This window comes from Notamacropus eugenii, chromosome 6, assembly GCF_028372415.1.
Source record: "Notamacropus eugenii isolate mMacEug1 chromosome 6, mMacEug1.pri_v2, whole genome shotgun sequence".
Taxonomy (NCBI): Eukaryota; Metazoa; Chordata; class Mammalia; order Diprotodontia; family Macropodidae; genus Notamacropus; species Notamacropus eugenii.
The window spans coordinates 268765889-268790341 of NC_092877.1; the positions used below are offsets into that span (position 1 = coordinate 268765889).

The following is a 24453-nucleotide window of genomic DNA, read 5'->3' on the forward strand; positions in this document are numbered from 1 at the left end:
GATGAGGAGTACAGTCTGTTGCCATTGAACTGACAAAAGCTAACTAGTTTACATGAATATCAAACCTATGACCTTAATTATCATAGCAAGTTAACCATTTTTTGCTAAGCAGACACAATTCTGTATTTACTACGATGCCTAGTGTTGCCTCTTCATTCAGATTTTAGATGCAGTCTTTCTGAATTGTCCTGAGCACTGACCCGGTAAAGACATTGCTATGGCAGTGGCCAAAACCTACAGAGATTTGTATAAGCATATCTACAATGACAGTTTGACATGTAATCCCCTTGTCATGATCTCAGACTTGCAACTGAGGTTATTATGTCTGTCTCCATTGTATCATGTATCATAACATTTTTTCCTAAATGACAGTATTGTAATATGATGTACAATGGCGGTTAAAATTAGGCTATAACCATGGGGATATATTATTTATTTTGATTTTCTTACTAACCTTTTGAAAAATGAATATCACTTTTTAAAATAAATCCCTGAATAATATTTACTTTAATGAGCTCTGCCTTTGAAGTCTACTTGAACTTTAATGCTAGACTTTTTAGTCATTCATTTTGAAGAGCAATTGTTCAATTAGTTATTTAATCTAATTACAAAATTAAGTGTACATGAATGAAAAGCTCGATATCACATGGTAAATTCATGTATATTCTAAATATGATTTTTGAAAAGTTACATTGCATATGGGTAGATAATTGTGAGATTTGTTTTTAGACTATCGTATGATTTAGTGTTTCAAGGGACCACATAGATCATCTTACTTAAAACTCCTATCTTATAGATAGTGAAACTGAGGCCTAGAGAGGATTGGCATTCTGCCTACAGTCAATGGGTAGTGAGTTATAGAGCCAAATTTGTGTTCTGCCTATGAATCTGTATTAAAATTGAAGCTTGAAGAGGTAGAAATCTGAAGAAAGTGTGGATAGGGTAAAATAAATCATTAAGGAAAGGGAAGAATAAATAGGACAAAGTAAAAGAGGAAAGGAAAAAAAATGAGGCAAAGAAACCATACTGTAATTTTCAGCGGATTAGATGTAGCCATCCGTCTCTAATGGCTTAAGTGTGTTCTTTTGAAGGTAGGAGCCTCTAATAACAGATGTCTTCTCTATGTCTCTTCTGGATCATATATCCTATATGACACATCATAGAATATATAAAGGCTTCAATTTAACTTGAAGTTGTATGTTTTGCTTTGTCTTTTCTAGGCTTGTTCTCAGTTCTGTCTCTGACTACTTCGCTGCTATGTTTACGAGTGATGTCTGTGAGGCCAAACAAGAAGAAATCAAAATGGAAGGCATAGATCCCAATGCTCTCTGGGACCTTGTACAGTTTGCATATACAGGTATTGTAAAGAGTACATTTATGATTTCCAGTGACTGATGATGATATTATTCTTCCTTCTATTTGTTCAATTATGGGTTTTATCTTCTAAATTAGTATTTAGAATTATTATTCCCTTTCCTGACAGATCATTACTTAAACTTTTCATTTTATTAGCAGAGAGGGGCAAAAACCAGAGAGGATTCATTTAACATGAAAAGATCAGAATGAGTTATTTTATATCTTGTCACTTATATTGTCAACTTAAATTTATTTTTCCATTCGCTATGTTAATGAGCAGAGAAAGAGATGCTAGTTAATTGATTTTTTTCCTTCTCCTAGAGGTTCCATCTTTAAATAAATATTTCCCCTAGTAGGTATCCTAGGGTTATGTCTTTCTAAACAAATCAAGAGGCTGTGCTTATGAGCTGTGATGTCATTCAGGTACATAATGTTTCTCCAGTTAGTTGTCTGATATGTTGGTATAAATGATGTTTCTGGGTTTTGTTTGTACTTTATCCTTTTGCATTTGTCAGCTGTTTCTAATCTCTCTAAATAATCACATGTTCATGGGTAACTTCTGTGTTTCCTTTGAATTGTTCAAATATGCAGGCATACAATAACATGGCCTTTGAAACACCTTACTAGGTGTAATGGAAACAAATTCTGTGTTCATTTTTATAAACTTCTTGCTCAGTGCCTTATTGTTCCTCTATGGAGCTAAAGCAATGCGTGACAGAGAAAGGGAGACCTGCATTCTTGTTCTTAAATAGGATTTCTGTTTCAACTGCATGGTCTCAAATTGGGCAAGGACCCTTAAGAGTCCGTGTAGGCCAAACTCTTTGCTAATATCTATAATATTATACTATGGTAGGATAGTATTCTAAGCTTTCCTCCCATACAAATTAGCATGGTTTTTCTTTAGAGGAATTTTTAAACCTTTCTGGAGACTTGGTTGGCTTAGTAACTCATGGCTTGGTCTACTGGCATTGCTTTCTCATCACCTGAGTACAATGCAACCACAAGTTGCTGCAGGGGCAGGAAGTCTGGTTCTTAACTGGTGGATCATTCTGGATAACTGGCTGACCTCAGTTATTGGGACACTGCATCACTGGTTCAAGATTAACCACTTGGATCAATCAAAACTCAGAGAAAGCTTTCCTTCACCTAGTAATGCCATGGCAAAAGAAGAGGTTACTGAGAGATGCTATTTTTTTTTTAGAAAAAAAGGATGAAGAAAAATTAATCTTGAGTGAGTAGGGGAAAAAATGAAGCATTTCTGCAAGAAAAAATGAATCAGCAGTTAAAAATAGAAAAGGCTAACCGTTCAGGAATATTTTGTTGGATTTTAAGGTCAAGGGAGATCCTGAGAAGCAAAGAAGCCCAGCTATGTCAGAATCTAAGAACTGCCCATTTGTATCAGAAACAAAAAGATCACTAATGTGAATGGAAATTGGGAGAATGAACTCAGTAGATGGGCTGCAAAAGGTTACTGATAGAGGAGTGAAATGACATCTTCAGTTACAGAACACTATCTCTTTAGAGATTCTCTATTCTGAAGAACAAGAAGAGTCAGTAGGTAAATCAACATTTCAATTGGAATCAACATGCATTTGTTAAGCACCTGTTAGGCAAAAGATAGAATCTTAGTTGAGGAAACTAGATGCCTCCTCCATAGAGGGGAAAAAAGAATCCCTGGCCTCCAGGAGCTAATATTCTACTAAAGTAAGGCAACTAAGTGCACAAAAGTAAATATAAAATATACAAAAAGAGGATAGAATGAATATGGAGGAAGAGAGAGAGATGGAAGGAAAAGACAGAAAAAAAGGGGGACTGGAAGAGAATATCAGTAGGTTTTGAGATTACTCCTGGGTACACACACTATCTTCTCTTAGGGTGAAGCTTCCATGAAAATTATCTCATGTCATCACTGCCCTGTGAAATTGATTAGTTAATTAACTCCTCAGAAGGAAAATCTGAACTTAGCCAAGTTGCTTATTCTGGTTTGAAGGGAAAGGGCTTCCAAGGAACAATAGATGATAGTATGAAGTTAAAAAAAAAAAAAAAAGGATAAAATAGTTACAAGACTCTAAGCTAGGTTAGCAGTTATTTATAGAATATTTAAAAAGGAAGGATTTAAACAACTAAGTTCTATATTTTAGAACATATCTAGATGGTATATCTAAATTTAATAACTTAGAAAATATACATTCTATATGCCACATAGGTATATATTTATATTATATGTGTGTGATATATATGCGATATATATAGTGATAAATATATATTGTGTGTGTGTGTATACATAGTGAGAAGAGAGAAAATAAAGACATTAAAAGTGTCATTCAACCTCTGAATGTTTTAAATGTTTTAAAGATATATGGAACTGAAAACTCCCATAAAAGACACTCTAGTGTCTTTGTCCTTCCCTGTAATGTGCTATAATTCTAAGCTATGATGGGTGTTTATGATGCTTGTGGTAAACTATCTTCTGCTTATGATAAAAGGGAAGTTTGCATGATCCATTACAGGAAGTCACTCTCGATAAGTCAGAACAATCCTAGGGGTTCACTGGTCGAGTAGCCCAATGGTTTAAAGTCTCTGCAACAATGTTGAGTTACAGAGGTAGGGATCTCCAGAAGCCATCCTTGCTGCAGGATGTATAACACTGGGAAGATGTACTGAATGTTGAGATATTTGTGACTGCCAAGAGTGGTATAGACTCATAAGATTAGAGATTTAGGGCTGGGAAGAACTTTAAAGATTATATAATCCAACCATTTCATTTTACAGGTGAAGGAACTAATTCCCAGAGAGGGAGAATCATGTTCCTCACATTAGAAAACATATAGGTTACTATTTTTAATGGGCTAAGTGACAAAACTGGTGTACAGAGATTGTGATGTGTTCATGGTGGTGGAGCAAGACTGAAATGAAGGTACTCCAACTTTCAGCCTGTGATTTACTTTATTGTAATGTCCTCTGATCCCACCAGATAAATCTCCATCCAAAGGAGGTGCCATTACTTCGGCATTTATCCATTTCAGTATTTAATGACCTCTGTGAGCATTTGGTGGTTTTACACATACATACATGCATACACACATACAATATATACATATAAACATTATAAGTATATGCATGTCTATATGTTTTAATACATGTGTGTATTCATATAATGCATGCATGTATATATAAATATATGTATGTGTGTGATACATGCATGTATATGTGTATGTATCTATATCAATTGATTGATAGATATGTATGCATCCCAAAGTAATTAAGGTTTCAAACAAACTTTTTTCATTAGTGTACATTGTTCTAAGGATAATGCATTTTTTGGTCATACTTTTAAAAAAAGAAAACTCTGCTTTTCATTATTACAGAATGGTGCATGCTATAAATTGCTGAAGGGTAATATGCTGCTTTTGTTTATACATTTTGGGATGTCAGAGCTTGTCAAAATGTTGATCGTTGTATTGTAAAAATAAGAAACATTGCTCTGTCTTTTAAAAAGAAGGGATGGGGTTCATTTTTTTTCTTTAAAGTTGCCTTCAGGCTGACAGCAAATTATGTTCTGATTTATCTCTTACATAGTTCCTGGTATCCTGACATCCCTTAAAAATGTTTTGTGCTCATTGATGTGTAAGCAAATAGAGTCCTAACAAATGCAGGAGGTAGAATTATAGGGTAACTAGCAAAGTGTCAGGTTCTGTAGCGAATTGATAAGGACAAGGTTTAAATAAAGGAAGCTGTCCATCTAGCAGTGGTATTAAGGAGAAGGGTAGAAAATTAAACTGCCAAATGGCAAACCTTTAATCATAGTGAGTGCTAGCTTTCCTTTGAGAAACCTTTTCCTGGCACTGAAGTTAATTAAAACTTTGGTATATACTAAGAGTGGTTAAAAAATAAAAATAACAATCTTATGCTTACTGCCAAATGCATGAATAAAATAAATACTAGCATAAACTGTATGGAATTTTTAATGTTGTGTTTAAAAATTTATTTAAAGTATTAATACAAACCATTTTGCTTAGATTTGCTACGTTTTACAACTAAAATTAATAAAGAAGTTTTTTTTATTACGATTGAAGCTAAATTATAATTTTATTAGACCCACCAGTTTAATTTGAATGGGATGAATTATGCAAAAACATTAGCAAAATGTTGGTCTTAAACTTAGTGTTCACTAGACTGCAAACTGCTTTTTATCAATTTAAGGGATTAGATGGAAAAGTCCCCGTGATCACAGACTCTTGTAACATTTGTGGCAGAAATTACTTCACTAAAATCAACAACATAGATTGTAGCCAAAAGAAACTGAATTCATTGTACAAAACAAAATCAAACCACCCAGAGACAACAAAAAGGCATTAGTTCCTTGATTTTTTCAGCCTCCAATTAGTTGTGATGGCACTCGGTGGAAACAGCCAGAAGGCTTGATGGAGATCAGTTGCACCTGATTTTAGACTTTTTATATGTGACTTTAAAACAAAAACCAAGATCTGATAGAATCAGTGTTGTTTATATGTTTTAGGCTACTTTTGGGTTTATAGAACTCTTGCACTTGATTATCTAAGAGATTGAAGATAAGGAGGCATGATTCAGTCAAACAGTATTGCCTTAGACTTGGGCAAGTAGGGTTTCATGCTTTGGATAAGACCCAACCATTTATCTTGGGGAAACTGAGCATGGAGTCCCACTGTGATGGAGCTGAGATTGTTAAGCCACAACAAAGCAACGAATGCTGTCAGCTCCCAATGAAGACCATTTCTCTAGGTGCCATTTTCCACGAGCTTGAAGTCACCTCTTCTCTTATCCTCCTTGCTGTACATTCTCTCCCACCTAAATTTATCTTCAACTCTGTATCTTAATCCTGAACTCACCAAAACCTACCCTGTATTCCTGTTCTTTGTATACATGTTATAACTTGTAAGTTCTATAGGTTCACAGTCTAAGGGCAGTCAGGAAAAGTTTCTCATAGAAGGTAGAATATTAGCTGGAACATGAAGGAAGCCAGGAGACACAGTAAGAAGTGCAAAAAAGATCCAACAACAACACCATATCCGCTGGTGTTACCAAACAATGTATGTATAGTCTATCACCTATCATGCCGTAGATTCTAATTTCAAAGTTAAAGACCAAGCTCTCATGAGTGATGATAAGAAGAAAGTACGGGGGTAATGACTATATGTATATATTATGTGTGTGTATATGTGTGTATATGTATATACATATATATAATATATATACACATGTATATACATATAAATGTATGGGAACTGCCAGTGAAAATGTACAGTTGGGAAATGGAGTGTCTTGTTTGAGGAACAGCAAGTTGTCCAGTGTCACTGAACCACAGAGTACATGTGGGGAGTAAGGTGTAAGAACATCAGAAGGAAAAAATGCAGATCATTATAGGAAGGACTTGAAATGGCAGACAAAAATATTTATTTCTAATCCTGGAGGTCCACTGGAGATAATTGAATGGTAAGGCAGAGGAGGAGAGGTGATTGGACATGATTGGACCTGTTGACTTGCTAATGAATTTATGAAATTATGAAACAGAGGCAGACATATCCAGTTTTTTGGGTACTCCCTGAGAAACCCCATAATGGTAGGAGGAACTGGGACTTCAATCACACTTGATTAAACCACAGAGGATACAGAGATAAGCTGTAAAAGGGTCACAAATGGAGGCCACCTGGGATGAGAGAGAGATGGGATGGGGATGGGAGGCAGGTGGCATGGGGGAGAGGAAGAGAGTGTTATTCAAATAACTATAGTTTAGGTTTGGGAACACTAGGTAAAGAGAGACAGAGAGAGACAGAGATAGAGAGATAAAGAGAGATAAATAAAGAAAAGAGAGAAGGGAGAGGCCAGAGGAGGGAAAGGGAGAGGAGGACTGAAGATGAGCAGGAACATGAGGGTGATAAAGGGTGAAATTTGCTGGAAAAGAGAGGATAGAATGGGATCTTATGTATACAGAGGTGTGGCAAGGAGAAGGGCCAACTTTTTATGTGAGACAGAAGTGAAGGAATAAATGGTTGCTGAAAGCATCTAAGTGATGCAAGAGGAGAAGGAGAGAACAGGGAGCTCTAGGAGAATGGCCTCACTTTTTTTTTGTTTGTTTGTTTTGTTTAGGGCAATATGAGGTAAGCTTCTTAGCTGAGCGGGAGTAGGTTGGGGAAGTTCTGCCAAGTTTGAAGGACAAAAAGTGTAGAAAAATCTCTGTGGTAAATGGGATAGTGAGTCAGTTAGGGACATGTAAAAGGACTGACTTCCCCTACTTGAGACTGCATGACCTGTATTAGTAGTGGATCCAATTAGCAGTTTCCTGATTTTCTCCAGTTTGGTTCTGCAGCATGTGAGTATGAACCATGTCAGTGAGGGTAATCCAAGTCTGAGGCTTGGCAGAGCAAAATAGATAATAGAATCATGGGGCAAGAGAATTCAATGAAAGAAAACAGTGCATAGTTAAGCTATTTCTCCAAGGGATCAAGAAGGGGAAGGCAGGAATATGTGATTATTGTAGAAGTGATGGCCCAGGAAAAACTGAGATGTTCAAGAATTGTAGGTCATGATCAGAATGAAGAAAAAATGTTTGAGATTAAACATCAAAGGTAGAATGACAACGGATCACAACCATATAAAGGAATTTTAGCATTTATAAACATAGAAATGGTACATTTGTGGGTGATTACAAGGTCAAGTATATGACCTTTATGACTTTAGCTAAATATGTAATTGAGGTGGATGGAGTTGTTCAGGGGGAATGAGTAAATTGAGGAACTGGAAGCTTAGCATATGTTAGTGATTATCAGTATGAATGTTGAAGTCCCATAGTATGAGAACAGGGGATAGAGAGTAAAGACTCTGAGCTGGGCAATTAACTGATTGAGGGAAAAAAGAGTTATCCTCAAGGTCAGTAGACAACATCTACCAGTATTTTGATTGGGTGGTCGCTGTGGACTGAATAAACGTCAAAGCAGGAGCTATTACTGAGTGATGGTGGTGGTTGGAGATCTTGGAAGAGTCAGTGAGGAGCAAGACACACTCCAACTGCCCCACATGAACCAAATTTAAAATTCAACCAGTTTTGGAAAAGGTAGCCAGGAAGACTGTATCATCAGGAGGAAGGCAGGTCTCAGTGAGAGTCAGAAGAAGAAAGAAGTGAAAAGATTTAGGATTAAATCAAGCATGTCACCTAAGAAGCAGGCCTTCCAAAATACAGTGGAAAGAGGTGGATAGATTTAGAGTGGGACATGAGGGGTTGGGGTGGAGGGTGTTGAAGAGAATGGACATAAGAAATTTGGGAAGAAGAGTTTTAGATCATGACAATTGAGTGTTCAGAATCCATGAGATATGGAGAAAATAATGAAATAGGAGATGATCGTTGATGAAAGAGTTGAAGTTATTTTTCTAGGGGTTTGGCCTCAGGGTAAAGTCTTCTCAGGACCTTAGGCAGCTCAGGTATGGGAGCCAGTGGGGGCAGATAATGGAATGGAGTTATATTGCTCCTTCACTTAAAATAAAATAATGACTGTACCAGGATCTGGCCAATTCAAGACCAAGGGGGATTAGGGAGGAAAGGGTTTCGAACACAAGTCACCATCAGTATTTAGCTATTTTCAATAACAACACCACATCCACTAGTGTTACCAAACAAGGTATGTATAGTCTATCATCCATTGTGCCATAGATTCTAATTTCAGTTAAAGATCAAATTCTCATGAATATTGCTAAGGAGAAAGTATAGAGCTAATGACTATATACATATATGTATGTGTATGTATTTATGTATGTATATGTATACACACATATACACACACACACACAAAATCTAAGACATGAAAGTAACTGCACAATTACTCTCGCAGTGTTTCACTCACTTGTCCATGGAATGGTCATGTTCAAACAGAGCAGAAGAAATCACCAACAGAACCAGTGAAGACAAGAAGAGAGTAAATAGGAAGACTATGGTGTTGATTAAATGGCTCTCACATTATTTTCTTTCCCTCTCTGATTATCTCTTACTCAGTAGCCATTTGTTTCCTTATTGTTTCCCGGATGTGAGTGTCCTGACTATCCAATCTAAATTAGTCTTATTTTATATCTTAGTGTCTTCCTTGTGTATTATATTAACTTAAAAAAATTAATTTTAACATTTACTATACTCCTAAGGCTCTGTGCTACATGCTTTAAAAATATTATCTCACTTGATTCTTACAACAGCTCTGAGTTAGGAGCTATTATTATCCCCATTTTGTGGAAGTGGAAACTGAGGCAGAGAGAGGTAAGTACCTTGCCCAGGGTTATTTAGCTCATAAGTTTCTGAGGCTGGATTTGAACTCAGGACTTACTAACTCCAGTCCCAACACCAATCCACTGTGCCCATAAAGGGGTTTAAAGGGAAAAGACTTATAAACACTTCTATAACCTTCAATCTTGTTAATTACCTCCATTCAAGTAATTTCTGAGATTTTATAAAAGTAACCATAACCATTTGCCAACATGTTGCAATGATTTCAAATTTTTTAAGTTGTTTTCACTGAAATGTTCACACTGAATATACCCCATATATATAGCTGACAATCGTTGGATAATCTTGATACCAGATATTTGATCATTAACTCTGATTTATTTAGGGAGAAGTGCATTGATTAATTTGACTCTTTATATAAGCCTAGTGCCTTCCTAGCCACAGCAAATACTTTAATTCCATTACTTTAACCTTGAAGTAGAATTGAAGCTCAAATGGAATAAGGCAGAATCTTGACATACGGATACACCACAGCTTTTCAGGGCTTGATATATTCCACTGACTTTCCATTCATTTTAACGCTGTTAAAGCTATGGTTGTTTTCCTTTAAATCTATAAATCTAAAACAGTTTTTTTGTTTGTTTGTTTGTTTTTTTTTTTTTTTTTGTTCTATACCTCCGATATTTGGAATTTTATTTTAACTAGCTACTTCCTCAGTCAGATGAACAGAATTTATGGAAAATACATTTTTAGTTAGCTGTATTAGCAACTTCCATTGTTGCGAGAATCTTTACTTCAGCTTTAGAAATGTCATTTCTTTTTAATTTTGGAGATGGAGGTCTACATGGTCTACATGAAAAGTTATTTATTTTTGAGAATCTGCTTAAGGATAAAAGGTGTTTGTTCTTCCACAGAAGAGTGAAAGCAATGTGTGGTTGCAGGTGAAAATAAATTCACACAAGTTACGTGTGACACAAGCTGTCTAGCAAAGAGATTGGCCCAAGGAAGATAGGCCATGGACTAAGATAGGCTACTTACTGGTAAAGTAGAGGTTAAAAGGGACAAAAATTAGGTGGAGGACAGGTATCGGTAATACTTAAAGGTGTAAGGCAAACAGGGGAAAAAAACAGGTTTAAGGCAAGACAGACACAGAGACAAAGGGCTATGGTTTACTAGGTTAGAAAAAATGTTAGTAAGACTGAATATAGCATTATCAAAATTTAGGGATCTCCTTGTGGTGGGGCTAGCGGGGTGGCATATACTAATTTGATTTTTTTTGCTCAGAATCCCAGGCTGATTCAAGTGACTTCACTTTCAATGCTTCAACACATCCATGAGTTTATTAACGTGACTACTCCTTTCAGATGCAGGTTGACAACCACGCAAAGGTTTAGGATATAGTTTTCTTGAATTTACTTGGAAAAAGAAAAAAAAACCTACCTGGTAAACTCTCTCTACATAGCCACAGAAACATTTCTATATAATTTATATTGTATTTACTGTTCTCTTTCTGTGTGTGTGTGTGTGTGTGTGTGTGTGTGTGTGTGTGTATGTGTGTGTGTATTACCTGGAATACTTTTATGAATTTGATATTGTATATTTAAAGTTATATATTTACTAAATATATGGAGTAAATATAAAAAAGCAATAAGAATACATTATATACAAAAATGAATTGTCAGGTATAGGTTGTGTATGTACTCACAGATGATTACTTTTTTTTAACCAGAAAAGTCCTTGAAAGCCATCTTCTAGACTATATTCTATTTATACTATGCATTCCTCAAAGCAGATAGGTAGGTAGTGCTATGGATAGAAGGATGAATCTGGTGATAGGAAGACCTGAGTATAAATGTGACTTCAGACACCTATGAGCTTTATAACACTGGCAAGTCACTTAACCTCAGTTTCCTCAACTATAAAATAGTTATATAGAGATTTAAATCCTTTCCTTCCACTCAGAGAGCTTACAATTTACTAAAGAATGGAAGACAAGTTATCTTCTCCTTCCCTAAAGAATAATGTGATGTATACTCTGAAAGAAATAAAAATGCTATTGTTATTTCAAAAATTAGGGATCACACCTGATTGTGGAAATCTGGGAAGGCTTCCTGGATGAGGTAACATTTGATATATTTTTTAAAGGATGGTCAGCATTTTAACTGAGTCAATGAAAAGTCAAGGCACATTTGCAGTATGGGAAAATGAGGGCTGAATATACCTTTAATTCCAACTGTCATCAGACATTAGTGTCTTAAAAACTAATTCTTTAGCACATGAAGCACAAGGTATCCCTGAGCAAAGGAAGCAAAGCTTCCAAAAAATTATTTGGAAAGATAATTTAATGCAGATCGTTAATGACTTCAGTTTAATAATAGATGATATTAATTCTCTGATAAATTCCTAATTGATAAATTTTGTTGTATTTTCAAAACCAAAAAGAGTTAAATATATTAAGTCAACCTCCTCAAAAGAAGACAAGATGTGATGAATGTCATTTTTATGGTTTTTACTTTGTTTTTATGGACTAAGATTTTGCCTGTACTACGCAGGGTGAAGTGATGATATACCTCTATATTTGACTAATCTGAACGTTACAGTAGAAATTGATTAATCATTCACTAAGCAAATGATTTTGAGTGTCTTCTTTGTACAAATTATTACCTAATTCACTAATTAATTACTATTTAATATATAAGAGATATAAGACTTATAAGACATAGACTTTTCTTTCATGGAACCTTTAATAGAATTTGGGGAAAAGGAAATGAGACCTTTATTAAAAATACAATGCAGTGCATGATTATTTAGCACGTGATGATATGAAAAATAGGTTGTTAAAGTAAGGTTTTAGATAAAGTTAGTTGTTTGATAATGTAAGTTGTTAGATAAAAGACTTGTGAACTTAGGGGTAGGATTAAAGTAGGACCTTGAAAATCTGGAATAGATAGTAGAAGAAGTAAAATCATTCCAGGAGAAGGGAAGGACATCATTTATCCTAAGTTTTAAAGAGATAGTAAAGGTAGTGAGTATAAATACACATACACACAAATATATGTGTGTATATACATGTGTGTCTATATGTGTATAATGTATGTGTATATATGCATACACATATGTATATTGTGTGTATATCTAGCTATCCACCCATCCTAATGTGTGTATGTATGTATGCATATTTTTTTTACATGAACAAGTAATGGAATTTATACTTGGAAACAAATTAGCTTCAGATTATGCAGAATGTTGCATGCCTTGATAAACAGTTTAGAGTTTATCTTATAGGTAGCAAATTCTACTTGGCATTTTTGACAGATTAAAATTTTAAGAGAATGATCTTCCCTTCATGTTTTGTTGTGTAATTTAGACATGTGAGCACTCTGTGTAAGTTGCCCAGCAGAGGGCACTGTGACTATCTCGGGGTGAGACCTCTTAAAGTCTTTATTCCCCACCTCAGGAAAACTAGAAGGATTCTAAGTACTAAGTTACCCATCTGCTTGTAGATAATGAAAAATGTTTAAATTGTGAAGATTATAAAGGTGAAGATCTTAGCATATTGTCACTTTCCTTTCGCTTGAAAACTTAAAAAAAATTCACATACCAAACAAGATAAAAAAATGAAAAAAAAATTGGCAAGCAGTATTGTATAAAATGCTTCCAGTCCCTAGTCACTCCCCTGATTACCAAAGAGAAAAATTAACTACCTGCCACCCAGTTAAATTTAGCACAATCCAGTATCCATAGCCTATCTTTCCTTCTCATACACTATCTATAGAGCAAAAACTCAAATTCACGATAGTTAGGTTTGCTTCATCTTCATCCAGCAAACCATTTAAAAAATATAACTATGAACATAACTATTAAGTAACACTTTTAAATGCAAAGAAACATGTAGTGATTAGCTTCGCCACTTCTCTTTCTCAGGAAAGTTAAACAAATGGGATAAACAGAGATTGACATTCTTCCAGCAGTTTCTCCAAGAATTTAGAATTCAGTAACTCTCAGCCCTATTCTCTTAATAAACTAAACTTTAGACCAAGGAAAGAAAATGTTCCATCCAGACTTAACAACTGAATTCAAATTCAACCTCAAATACTAGCTGTGTGATCCTGAGCAAGTCACTCAACTTGGGTTTTCCTTAGTCCACTGGAGAAGGAAATGACAAATCACTCCTGTATTGGTGCCAAGAAAACCCCATAGACAATATTGGCACGCTATGGTCTATGGGGTCAGATAGAGTTGGATACACCGACATAACAAAACAGCTACTATTACAACTGCTTCTGTGTTTGTAGTGAGTAAGAGGAGAATTGGAGAGGATTACAGCTCAGTATTGAAGTATGAGGGTTTCTGCTCATACCTATCAGGAAAAGAACAGATTCTTAGGTCAATTTTGCACTGTCTTTGGGCTCGGGTCAAATGTTAGAATTACACTGTGGTATATGAGTGGGGAAATAGATGGCAGACAATCCTCAGAGAAACTTGAGCAGGTCCACTAACTAGGTTTGGAGTTTCTCCTTTTATCCGTTGGTATTTCTCTCAGCTGTTATTTATCCTGTGATCAGGAACTCATGTGACACAGATTTATCGCCCAAGTAATCTTGCAAGATAGATCCAGGACAGAGTAGATCAGGGAGGAGAAGATAATTTCATCAGATTCAGCATCATAAGTAGAGCTGACAGATCGTGATAGACAACTAACTTCCCACTTGGTACTAGACTTGTGATCTTTTTTAAAATAGATGCCAGATACTATGGAAATTCAGCCTTGCTTCCTATGTAGCAGAGGCACAGCTGATGCCAGCTAGCTAATACTAGCTCCTGAGCTGATTGTCAAATCTTCAATGAGCATTTACACTTCAGAAAATGGCAAACACTGCAAATCAGTGCTTGGTTTATTGTTTTCTTGATTGTCTAGACTTAAGAAAATCATGGAGAAAATGTTGATAATGCAGATTAAACTTCAAAGTTGCGCACATGTACATTTTTTTTTTTGTGGTGGTTGCTGTTAAATATTTGCTAGCATGTGCCTGTAGAGACTCTCTAGTAACAAAAATACTTCTCCTGGAACATGATTTTTATTTTGTTCTAACCATTATTAGGGGCAGGTAGATAGCACAGTGCATAGAGCACTTGGCCTGGAGTCAGGAAGTTTTATATTCCTGAATTTAAATCTGGCCTCAGATATGTACTAGCTGTGTGACCCTGGGAAAGCCTCTTCATTTTTTTTTTGCCTCAGTTTCATCATCTGTAAAGTGAACTAGAAAAGGAAATTCCAAACCACTGGAGTAGCTTTCCTAAGGAAACCCCAAATGGAGTCCAAAAGAGTGGGGTAGAACTGAAAATGACTGAACTACAATAACCATTATTAAAATCACCGTGGCTGGGAGGTAACTAAAATGTACAATGGATAGAACTCCGGGCCTGGAGTCAGAAAGACTTGAATTCAAATATGGCCTCAAATATTTAATAACTGTGTGATCTTGGTTAAATAAATTAACATCTATTTGCTTCAGTTTCCTCAAGCGTAAAATGGTGATAATAGTAATCCTCATCTCCCAGGATTGTTGGGAGGATCAAATAAGAATATTTTAATGCACTTAACACAGTACCTGGTACACAGTAGGTGCTACTTAAATGCTGACTATCATCATTAGTAGATATCTATTAAAAGCTAGCTATCATCATCACTTTATGCAACCATTTATAGTTCACAAAGTACTTTTCTTATAGCCCTTTGAGATAGGTATTGTCAAGCATCTCATTTTACAGAATAAGAGACTGAGGACCAGAAATTTCAAGCAGTTAGCCCATGGCCAAAAAAGTAGGAAATGTTTGACTTGGGATTCAAACACAGGTCTTCTGACTCTTATTCCAACTTTTTTCTATTATACTTGGGTACCTCTCAGATTATCCTCAGCTAATCACTGGGCAATAATTTTGTGGTTTGTTTGAAATATAAGAAAACAGTATTAAAACCCTGAAATATTAAATTGCTAGTCTGACCTAGTCAAAAATAGCAGTTAATTCACCGTGAGATAGCTCCCATAAGGTAGGATGGCAGGTTGAGAAATGTTTCGAGCTCAGAATGTTCTTTGTAATAACAAGTATAATAGTGTAGGCTGAGAAAGGTTTGCTGGAGGTTTCAGGAAAACTCCTGAGAACACATGCCAGAATGATTGGTTGGCTTGGGGCAAAATATATTTTCAAAGAAGCCTGAGACATATGCTTTCTTTATGTCTTACTCTGCTAAATATATGGTCAACGCTTTAGTTGACTGAAGTACTTTTTCAAAACTAAAGAAAATCAAATCTTATGATTGTTTTGTTCAAGGTTTTCTTATATTTCAAACAAATGCGTTCGCTAAAGGTTCCAGGGACCTTTAACATCCATATGAAATAGATGGGGGTGGGGAAATTTTTTTATTACTTACTGTATTTGCTATTGCCCATAGGTGGAAACTGGCTTATTGGAAGATATGCAGGAAAACATTTAGATCATTCAAAGCTATTAAAATTTCTGGCTCACTGAGTGAAGGAACGGATATCGCATTTAAAAGGTTATTACATGCCAAACACTGCTTTAAAAAAAAGGCTATGAGGATATGAGTAGCAGAAGGAAGACAGCCCAGCCCCTCCCCACAAATAGCTTACAGCCTAATTAGGGAAAGCAACAACACATACAGAGAATTGGTGTCAAGGTAAACATATGGTGAATGGGGTCAAAGGAGTAGATTGACATCTTCCAGGGGCAGTGTCAGAGTGTATTTGATTATGGTTTTAGAACCTAGTTGTGTGTGTTTGTGTGTGCATGTGTGTATGATATACATGTGAATCTGGTGAGAAGACCGGGAGGTATGAAGTAATAAAGAAAGTCACACATGGCTGTTACCTGCCTGAAATAGTGGGCCAGTGAAGTGCTCACCAAACAAGGGAGGCCCCAGATCAGAAATTCCAAAAATTAGAGGGTTATAGTCTTCAGGTCATAAGATAAAAATAATTCCTGCTCAGGAGTGAAGTTGATATTTTACATTGTATGCTGTGTTTTTATAATATGCTTTGCTTTTTTAACCCATCAATATGAATTCCCCTGATCTTGAACATTTCACTTAATTTCTAGTGAGTTTCTATTTGTGTATGTGCTCATAGAAAGGTCAAGTAAATTGTAATTCTCATCAATAAAAGGGCTCTTTTAACGTGTGCCGACATTTCATTTGATTTTTGCCTGGCCTTTAGTATTTTTTATAAATAGGAGCAGATCTAATTTTCCATTGGCAAGCAAGTATTGAACATTAAAATGTAAATTTGCATTACCTCATCTTTCCCATGGCTTTGTGTGTCTCTTCCATGGCTTCCAAGACATTTCGTCTGGGAAGTTTAAGATTGTTCAATTTAATTTTTCCTTTCACACTGCAGATATACTCTTTATAAGTTCCCTGGACACATACATTTTCTCTCCTTGCAATAAGGGGAGAACCAACTGAAGGGGAGTGGGGAAATATTCCAGTCTTGAAAACATATTGCGTTACCTAAATATGGCTGTGTGAGTACAATCCTTGATCCACTGGGATGAAAGTAGACCTTAGAAGGGAAGCTAATTCTTGCACCTTCTGTTCAGAAGAAACAATTTCTACTGATTTCTCCTTTTCTGCTTTCCTTCACCAGTAAAAATACTGGCAAACCAATTGGCATTTACTGAGTTCTATTTCTTCCTCCTCACTCCCAATTTCCCTTTTACTTTTCCCAACTTAAGTAGGAGGGTCAAGTAAAATAATAGAGCAAAAATTATAGAAATTAGAAAGTCAAGAGATAAAAGGAAACTACCCCATAGCAAAAGCACAGTAAACTCAGAAAAAAAACAGAACAAAACAAACTAAATAGCGTAGGAATGCCGCCAGAGACAATTTAGAACCATTTATCAATTTAGCAAGATACAATATATGGCCCTTAGGTAAGTTTTGAAACAAAAAATGGGTTTAATATACTATAGTTCCAGATATCATTGGTATTGTTATCTATAACATACTTTGAAATAAAATTATATATATATTATATATAATAAACATAAATTACTGGTATTGAGTAAGACCTGTATGGCAGAATGCTCTCAGTAACACTCTGCTAACATTTTGTTAGGCTTCTAAATTTGCTATATCCAAAGTGAAAATGCATTCCTGTCTATGCATTCATTCATGTGCTCCAAAGCAATATATTTCACACTTTTCAAAGAACTTAAGCAAATGGAAATATCTCATGCAAATAGGCACATTCAACAAATATTAAAAAGAAGTCGTTTTATCTTCCTATAATAACCTATAACCATATGAAGTGGAAAACTACCTGAAAACCTTGCCTCACATAAGAGAGGGAGAAAAGATGAAGAGAATTATTCTCCTTTAAACGTTAAGGACAAAGAGATCTAAGCAAATAGAGGGTATGTTCAATGGAGTCTAAACTAAATGGAGTGAAAAGAAATTTTATCCATATATTCAGCAAAACTTTTTGACTATATTTTTTCCTCTATTAGAAATGTGTGTGTTGGTCCTTCGTTGCCAAAGAAGACCGTGCCATCAGAAACATGACTTGCACTTGACTTTGTTTTTGAGTGAGGAAGGACTACGCAGGTCACCAGCCTCGTTTCTCCTCCAGAGCCATCTGAATCCAGTGACCAGATATTTATCAGGATGACTGGAGATGACCTAGGATGAGGAAGTTGGGGTTAAGTGACTTGCCCAAGGTCACGCAGCTAGTGAGTGTCAAGTGTCTGAAGTGAAATTTGAAGTCAGGTCCTCCTGACTCCTTCACTGGTGCTCTATCCACTGCACCACCTAGCTGCTCCCTTCCATTAAAAATAAGCAAATATTGTAGGAAGGGAGAAAGAGCTTAGAAACTTTATACAATTATTTTGTACCAGCATTTTAAATGTTAAAATGATGAAAAATATTGAATTTCATAATTTTTCATGATCAGTGGATTTTAAATGACAAGATCATGTGATTTCATTGGTGTAGGGAATGGCTGTTGAGAAAACCATCTCTACTAATGAACATGGTTAACTATTCTGCAGCTTACAGTTTCTTGGAGGCTCTGAGAGGTTAGATGAATTACCCAAGGACACATAGTCAGTATGGGTGAGAGGTGGTACTTCTCAAACCCATGTCTTCCAGACGCTGAGAACAGTCTCACTCTACAGTACTCTTCCGGGCTTTCTCTCTAGCAAGACACACAAGTGAGGGGGGTGGAAATTAAAGTGAGCCAAAGGCACTAATTATCTGGAATGACTCTGTTATGTGTTCCAAAGTACTTGGCTCCTGGTGACAAATCTTGTAGAGCAGAAATAACTGTCTCAGTCAAGGCCAAGAAATAGAAAGATCTACTTTCTTATAAGAGGAAAACCACTGAAGAGTTGTTTTTTCCCCTTGTTTGAGGACTGTATACAATAAGATTTTTGTCTTTTGTAGAATAAAACAGATTATAGATTGTAAGCTAAGGGAGTAATGGTGTAGCCTATTCCTCAGATGAGAAATAGAGAGATTGTGGCAATCACTGTCATACTTGTAAAAGCTACGGGCATCTCCAAAGTGCCTTGTCCACTGAACTTCAGCCCTCAGGGGATATTGGGATATAAACAATGATCAACATTTACTCTGGTTAATGAAAGGATTTTTCCCCCAATCTGGAACAAACCCTGAAACCTAAAAAGATTTCAGGTAGAATTTTATTAAATTGGTTCAGCAGAGAAGAGAGTCAGAAAAGATGTCTTCCTCTCCAATGTCTGCTCTCCCAGATTATATACAGTTCAAAGTCTCATGTTATACAGAGCTCTAACTAGAGCATAAGCTCAAGCAGCTAGGCAGCCTGTACTTGGTAGGTAAGTAGTTTCCAGAAAAGCAGTTTCCTAGGTTGCTTGAGATGTCTATCAGAAGGTAAGTATAAACTTTCATTATAATTTGGGTGAAACCGACACAAGCTACTGGGCAGCCCAAGACTTGATTGGACCAAGTGCTCTGGTTTAGCTAGGTCAACGTGACCTACTATTTGGGGTTAGATGTTTTTCTAGCCACATAAAGCTACGTTCAAACAATATTAATAAATGATAAAGTATTTTCCTCTCGGTTGGTGTAGAAGGTGAAAAATCCTGGAAACCTCATTATTACCAGGGAGGAAATTAGGTGAAAAAGAGGTAACAAGAGTAGCCCCAACATAATCAAATAGCAGCTTCTCCCTCCAGCGCATGTTCTGTGTAAATAACAAGATGGCAGCCCTATGAAAGAGTGGAGCTCAAATTAGCGAAGGGCAAAAGTTCGCTAATTTAATTAGTTTTTAATTAAACTTCTCAAGATACAGGAAAAATACTATTTCTTACTCAATATAATTTTAAAACCATTTTGTTTAATTGCAAGAATTATGTTAATATTGCTTTCTACTGTTTCATTAAAGAGATATAATATTCATCAGCATGATAGGTTAAACACATTTTACAGGCTAACAGGAAGATAAAGGCAATGACAATAATAATAATAATAATAATAATAATAATAATAATAATAGGTGCTTATAATTTACATAGTGTTTTAAAGTTTGCAAAGTACTTTGAAATATCACATTTTTTTTCTCTGACTTGTAGGTAGCTGATATTGACTTTTCCCCTTATATAGATGAGGAAACTGGAAGACAAAGGTGAAATGATTGGCCTAGGGTGACACACAGCTAGTAAGTATATAGGGCATATTTGAACTAAGGTCTGTTATCTACCTACTGTCCCTAACATTTGGTTGAGCACTATATCTCATATGCCACTTAACTGTCTAAGTGACATTAATAATATTCTTCCTAAGGGAAAATTTCACGTGAGCTCTAAGCATTTGACTCAAAAATGAACTTTTGGAAAAAATCCATTGATAATTGAAGAAGTTTTATACATTTTTAAATATGGGAAAGACATGATTTCATATTTTGCCTTAATTATTTAGCTATCTCCCATTTGCTATATTTGCAATAATAAGAACTTAGTGGTTCCTCAGAAATTCCATAGTCCAACTTTTTCATTTTATATCTGGGGAAACTGAGAAGTAAAGAAGTTATTTAATTACTCAAGATCATCAAGGTCCTTTAACTATGAATATTGTATGTATTTCCCCATTAACCCTTGTTAATGTTTATTATTATTATTAACATGAAGACTTGTTAATATTAATATGTAGCATTATGTAAAAGTAGTCACCTGGATGGTGCAGTAAATAGAGCTTTGGACTTGGAGCCAGCAAAAATTGAGTTCTGAAATACTACTTTGCTATGAGAAATGATGAACAGGTGGACTTCAGAAAAACATGGACTTCTATGAACTGATGCTGAGTGAAGCGAGCAGAACCAGGAGAACATTGTACACAGTAACAGCCACAGTTTGTGAAGACTTACTTTGATAGACTTAGCAATGCAGGGACTTAAAACAATTCCAAAGAACTCATCATGGAAAATGCGATCCACATCCAGAGGAAGAACTGTGGAGTTGGAATGCAGAATGAAGGAGACTATTTTCTTTTGTTATTGTGGTTTGTTTTTTTTTTCCTTTCTCATAGTTCCTCTCATTCATTCTAATTCTTCTGTTCAATATTACTAATGTAGAAATATATTGAATAAGAATGCATATGTAGAGCCTGTATCAGATTTCATGCTGTCTTTGGGAGGGTAGAAAGGAAAGAGTGGGAAAAAATTTAAAACTTATGGAAATGAATGTTGAAAACTAAAAATAAATGCATTAACTCAAAAAAAAAAAAGAAAAAAAAAGAATTGTGTTCAAATTCTCTTTCAAACAACCCAGTCATATGCCTACAGTTTGCCTGGGTTTTCTCTTTTGCAAAATAGGTATTATTATAATAGCAATAGTCCTTGCCTTCTAGGATATTGGGAGGATTGTAAAGGAAATTTTTAGGGACCTAAGAGGGTGAGTACTTAATAATCTGGGTTCTTGAGGTCAGGACTGAACAGAAGTAGTAGGGAATCAATTAAGAGTGAAGCAAGAAGCCTTTTATTCTTTCCAGCCAGGGTAGATGCTAAGATGGAAAGCATCTATGATGAGTTTGCTACAAGAAATTCCTTACATACAATTTTTTTTGATTTCTTTTTTTTTAAATTTATTTATTTAACTTTCAATATTTATTTTCACAAAATTTTGGGTTCCAAATTTTCTCCCCCCTTGTTCCCTCCCCCCACCCCAAACACCGAGCATTCTAATTGCCCCCATCACCAATCTGCTCTCTCCTCTATCACTCCTCTTTGCCCTTGTCTCCATCCTTTCCTCTGTCCTGTAGGGCCAAATAACTTTCTATACCCCTTTACCTGTATTTCTTATTTCCTAGTGGCAAGAGTAGTACTCAACAGTTGTTCCTAAAACTTTGAGTTCCAACTTCTTTTCCTCCCTCCCTACCCACCCCTTCCCTTTGGAAGGCAAGCAATTCAATATAGGCCGAATCTGTGTAGTTTTGCAAATGACTTCCATAATAGTCATGTTGTATAAGACTAACTATATTTCCCTCCATCCTATCTTGCCCCCAATTACTTCTATTATCTCTTTTGATCCTGTCCCTTCCCATGAGTGTCAACCTCAAATTGCTCTCTCCTCCCCATGCCCTCCCTTCCTTCATCCCCACCCCCACACTGCTTATCCCCTTACCCCCCACTTTCCTGTATTGTAAGATAGGTTTTCATACCAAAATGACTGTGCATTTTATTCCTTCCTTTAGTGGAATGTGATGAGAGTAAACTTCATGTTTTTCTCTCACCTCCTCTCTTTATCCCTCCTCTAGTAAGTTTTTTTGCTTGCCTCTTTTATGAGAGATAATTTGCCCCATTCAATTTCTCCCTTTCTCCTCCCATATATTTCTCTCTTGCTGCTTGATTTCATTTTTTTAAGATATGATCCCATCCTCTTCAATTCACTCTGTGCACTCTGTTTCTATGTGTATGTACGTGTGCGTGTGCGTGTGTGTGTTTGTAATCCCACCCAGTACCCAGATACTGAATAGTTTGAAGAGTTACAAATATTGTCTTTCCATGTAGGAATGTAAACAGTTCAACTTTAGTAAGTCCCTTATGACTTCTGTTTGCTGTTTACCTTTTCATGCTTCTCTTCATTCTTGTGTTTGAAAGTCATATTTTCTTTTCAGCTCTGGTCTTTTCATCAAGAATGCTTGAAAGTCTTCTATTTCATTGAAAGACCAATTTTTCCCCTGAAGTATTATACTCAGTTTTGCTGAGTAGGTGATTCTTGGTTTTAGTCCTAGTTCCTTTGACTTCTGGAATATCCTATTCCATGCCCTTCAATCCCTTAATGTAGAAGCTGCTAGATCTTGTGTTATCCTGATTGTATTTCCACAATACTTGAATTGTTTCTTTCTAGCTGCTTGCAATATTTTCTCCTTGACCAGGGAACTCTGGAATTTGGCCACAATGTTCCTAGGAGTTTCTGTTTTTGGATCTCTTTCAGGCGGTGATCTGTGGATTCCTTGAATACTTATTTTGCCCTCTGGTTCTAGAATCTCAGGGCAGTTTTCCTTGATAATTTCATGAAAGATGATGTCTAGGCTCCTTTTTTGTTCATGGCTTTCAGGTAGTGCCATAATTTTTAAATTGTCTCTCCTGGATCTATTTTCCAGGTCAGTTGTTTTTCCCATGAGATATTTCACATTATCTGCCATTTTTTCATTCTTTTGGTTTTGTTTTGTGATTTCCTGGTTTCTCATAAAGTCATCAGCCTCCATCTGTTCCATTCTAATTTTGAAAGAACTATTTTCTTCAGTGAGCTTTTGAACCTCCTTTTCCATTTGGCTAATTCTGCTTTTGAAAGCATTCTTCTCCTTATTGGCTTTTTGAACCTCTTTTGTCAATTGAGTTAGCCTATTTTTCAGGATGTTATTTTCTTCAGCATTTTTTTGGGTCTCCTTTAGCAGGGTGTTTACTTGTTTTTCATGTTTCACTTGCATGTCTCTCATTGCTCTTCCCGGTTTTTCCTCCACCTCTCTAACTTGATTTTCAAAATCCTTTTTGAGCTCTTCCATGGTCTGAGCCCATTGAGTGGGCTGGGATACAGAGGCCTTGACTTCTGTGTCTTTCCATGATGGTAAGCATTGTTCTTTCTCATCAGAAAGGAAGGGAGGAAATGCCTGTTCACCAAGAAAGTAACCTTCTATAGTCTTATTTTTTTCCCCTTTTCTGAGCATTTTACCAGCCAGTGACTTGCCTTCTGAATATTCACTTCACACCCACTTGGCCTCCAGATCTGCCCAGCCAGCACTTGGGGTCTGAGATTCAAATGCTGCTTCCCAGCCTCAGGGTTTTGGTGGGGGTGGGGCTGCTATTCAGTGTGAGATCAAGTTCAGGTGGTCAGGTCAGGGCAGGGCCACCTCACAGGCTCAGTTCCCTCAGGGGGTTTATGCAGAGACCTTCAACAATGGATCTGGGCTCCTGCCTGCTTGGGGAGCCCTTGTCTGCTCCCACCTCCGCTGCTGCTTCCCAAGGGGGCCTGAATTATGGGAGCACCCCACTTTCTTCTCAACCCGCGAAAGAGACCCTCTCACTGACCCTTGTCACCTGTGGGTGGAGGGACCTGCGTGGCTGCTGGAGACTCTGTCCCTGAAGCCTGCTCGGATCTGCTCTCTGCTCAGATCAGCTCCTCTTGGTGCCTCGTGGCCGAGGCAGGGCTGTGCTCGGCTGGCCCTGGGTCCTCAGCACGAAGGACCTTTTGCGAAAGGTTTTCAGGCTCTCTGGAACAGAAATCTCCTGAGCTCCGTTGTTCTGTGGCTTCTGCTGCTCCCGAATTCGCCAGGGGTTCTTTTTTACAGATATTTTATGGGC

At 36.5% G+C, this 24453-nt stretch overlaps 1 protein-coding gene across 1 annotated transcript in view; it reads left to right on the forward strand.

Moving 5' to 3' along the window:
• The window catches only part of KLHL1 (kelch like family member 1), a 566614-nt gene that overhangs the window by 205613 nt on the left and 336548 nt on the right, over positions 1 to 24453 (forward strand). The window contains exon 3 of the mRNA XM_072622321.1: positions 1221 to 1357. Coding sequence (XP_072478422.1) covers positions 1221 to 1357 — 137 coding nt within the window. The remainder of the gene's footprint in view (positions 1 to 1220; positions 1358 to 24453) is intronic.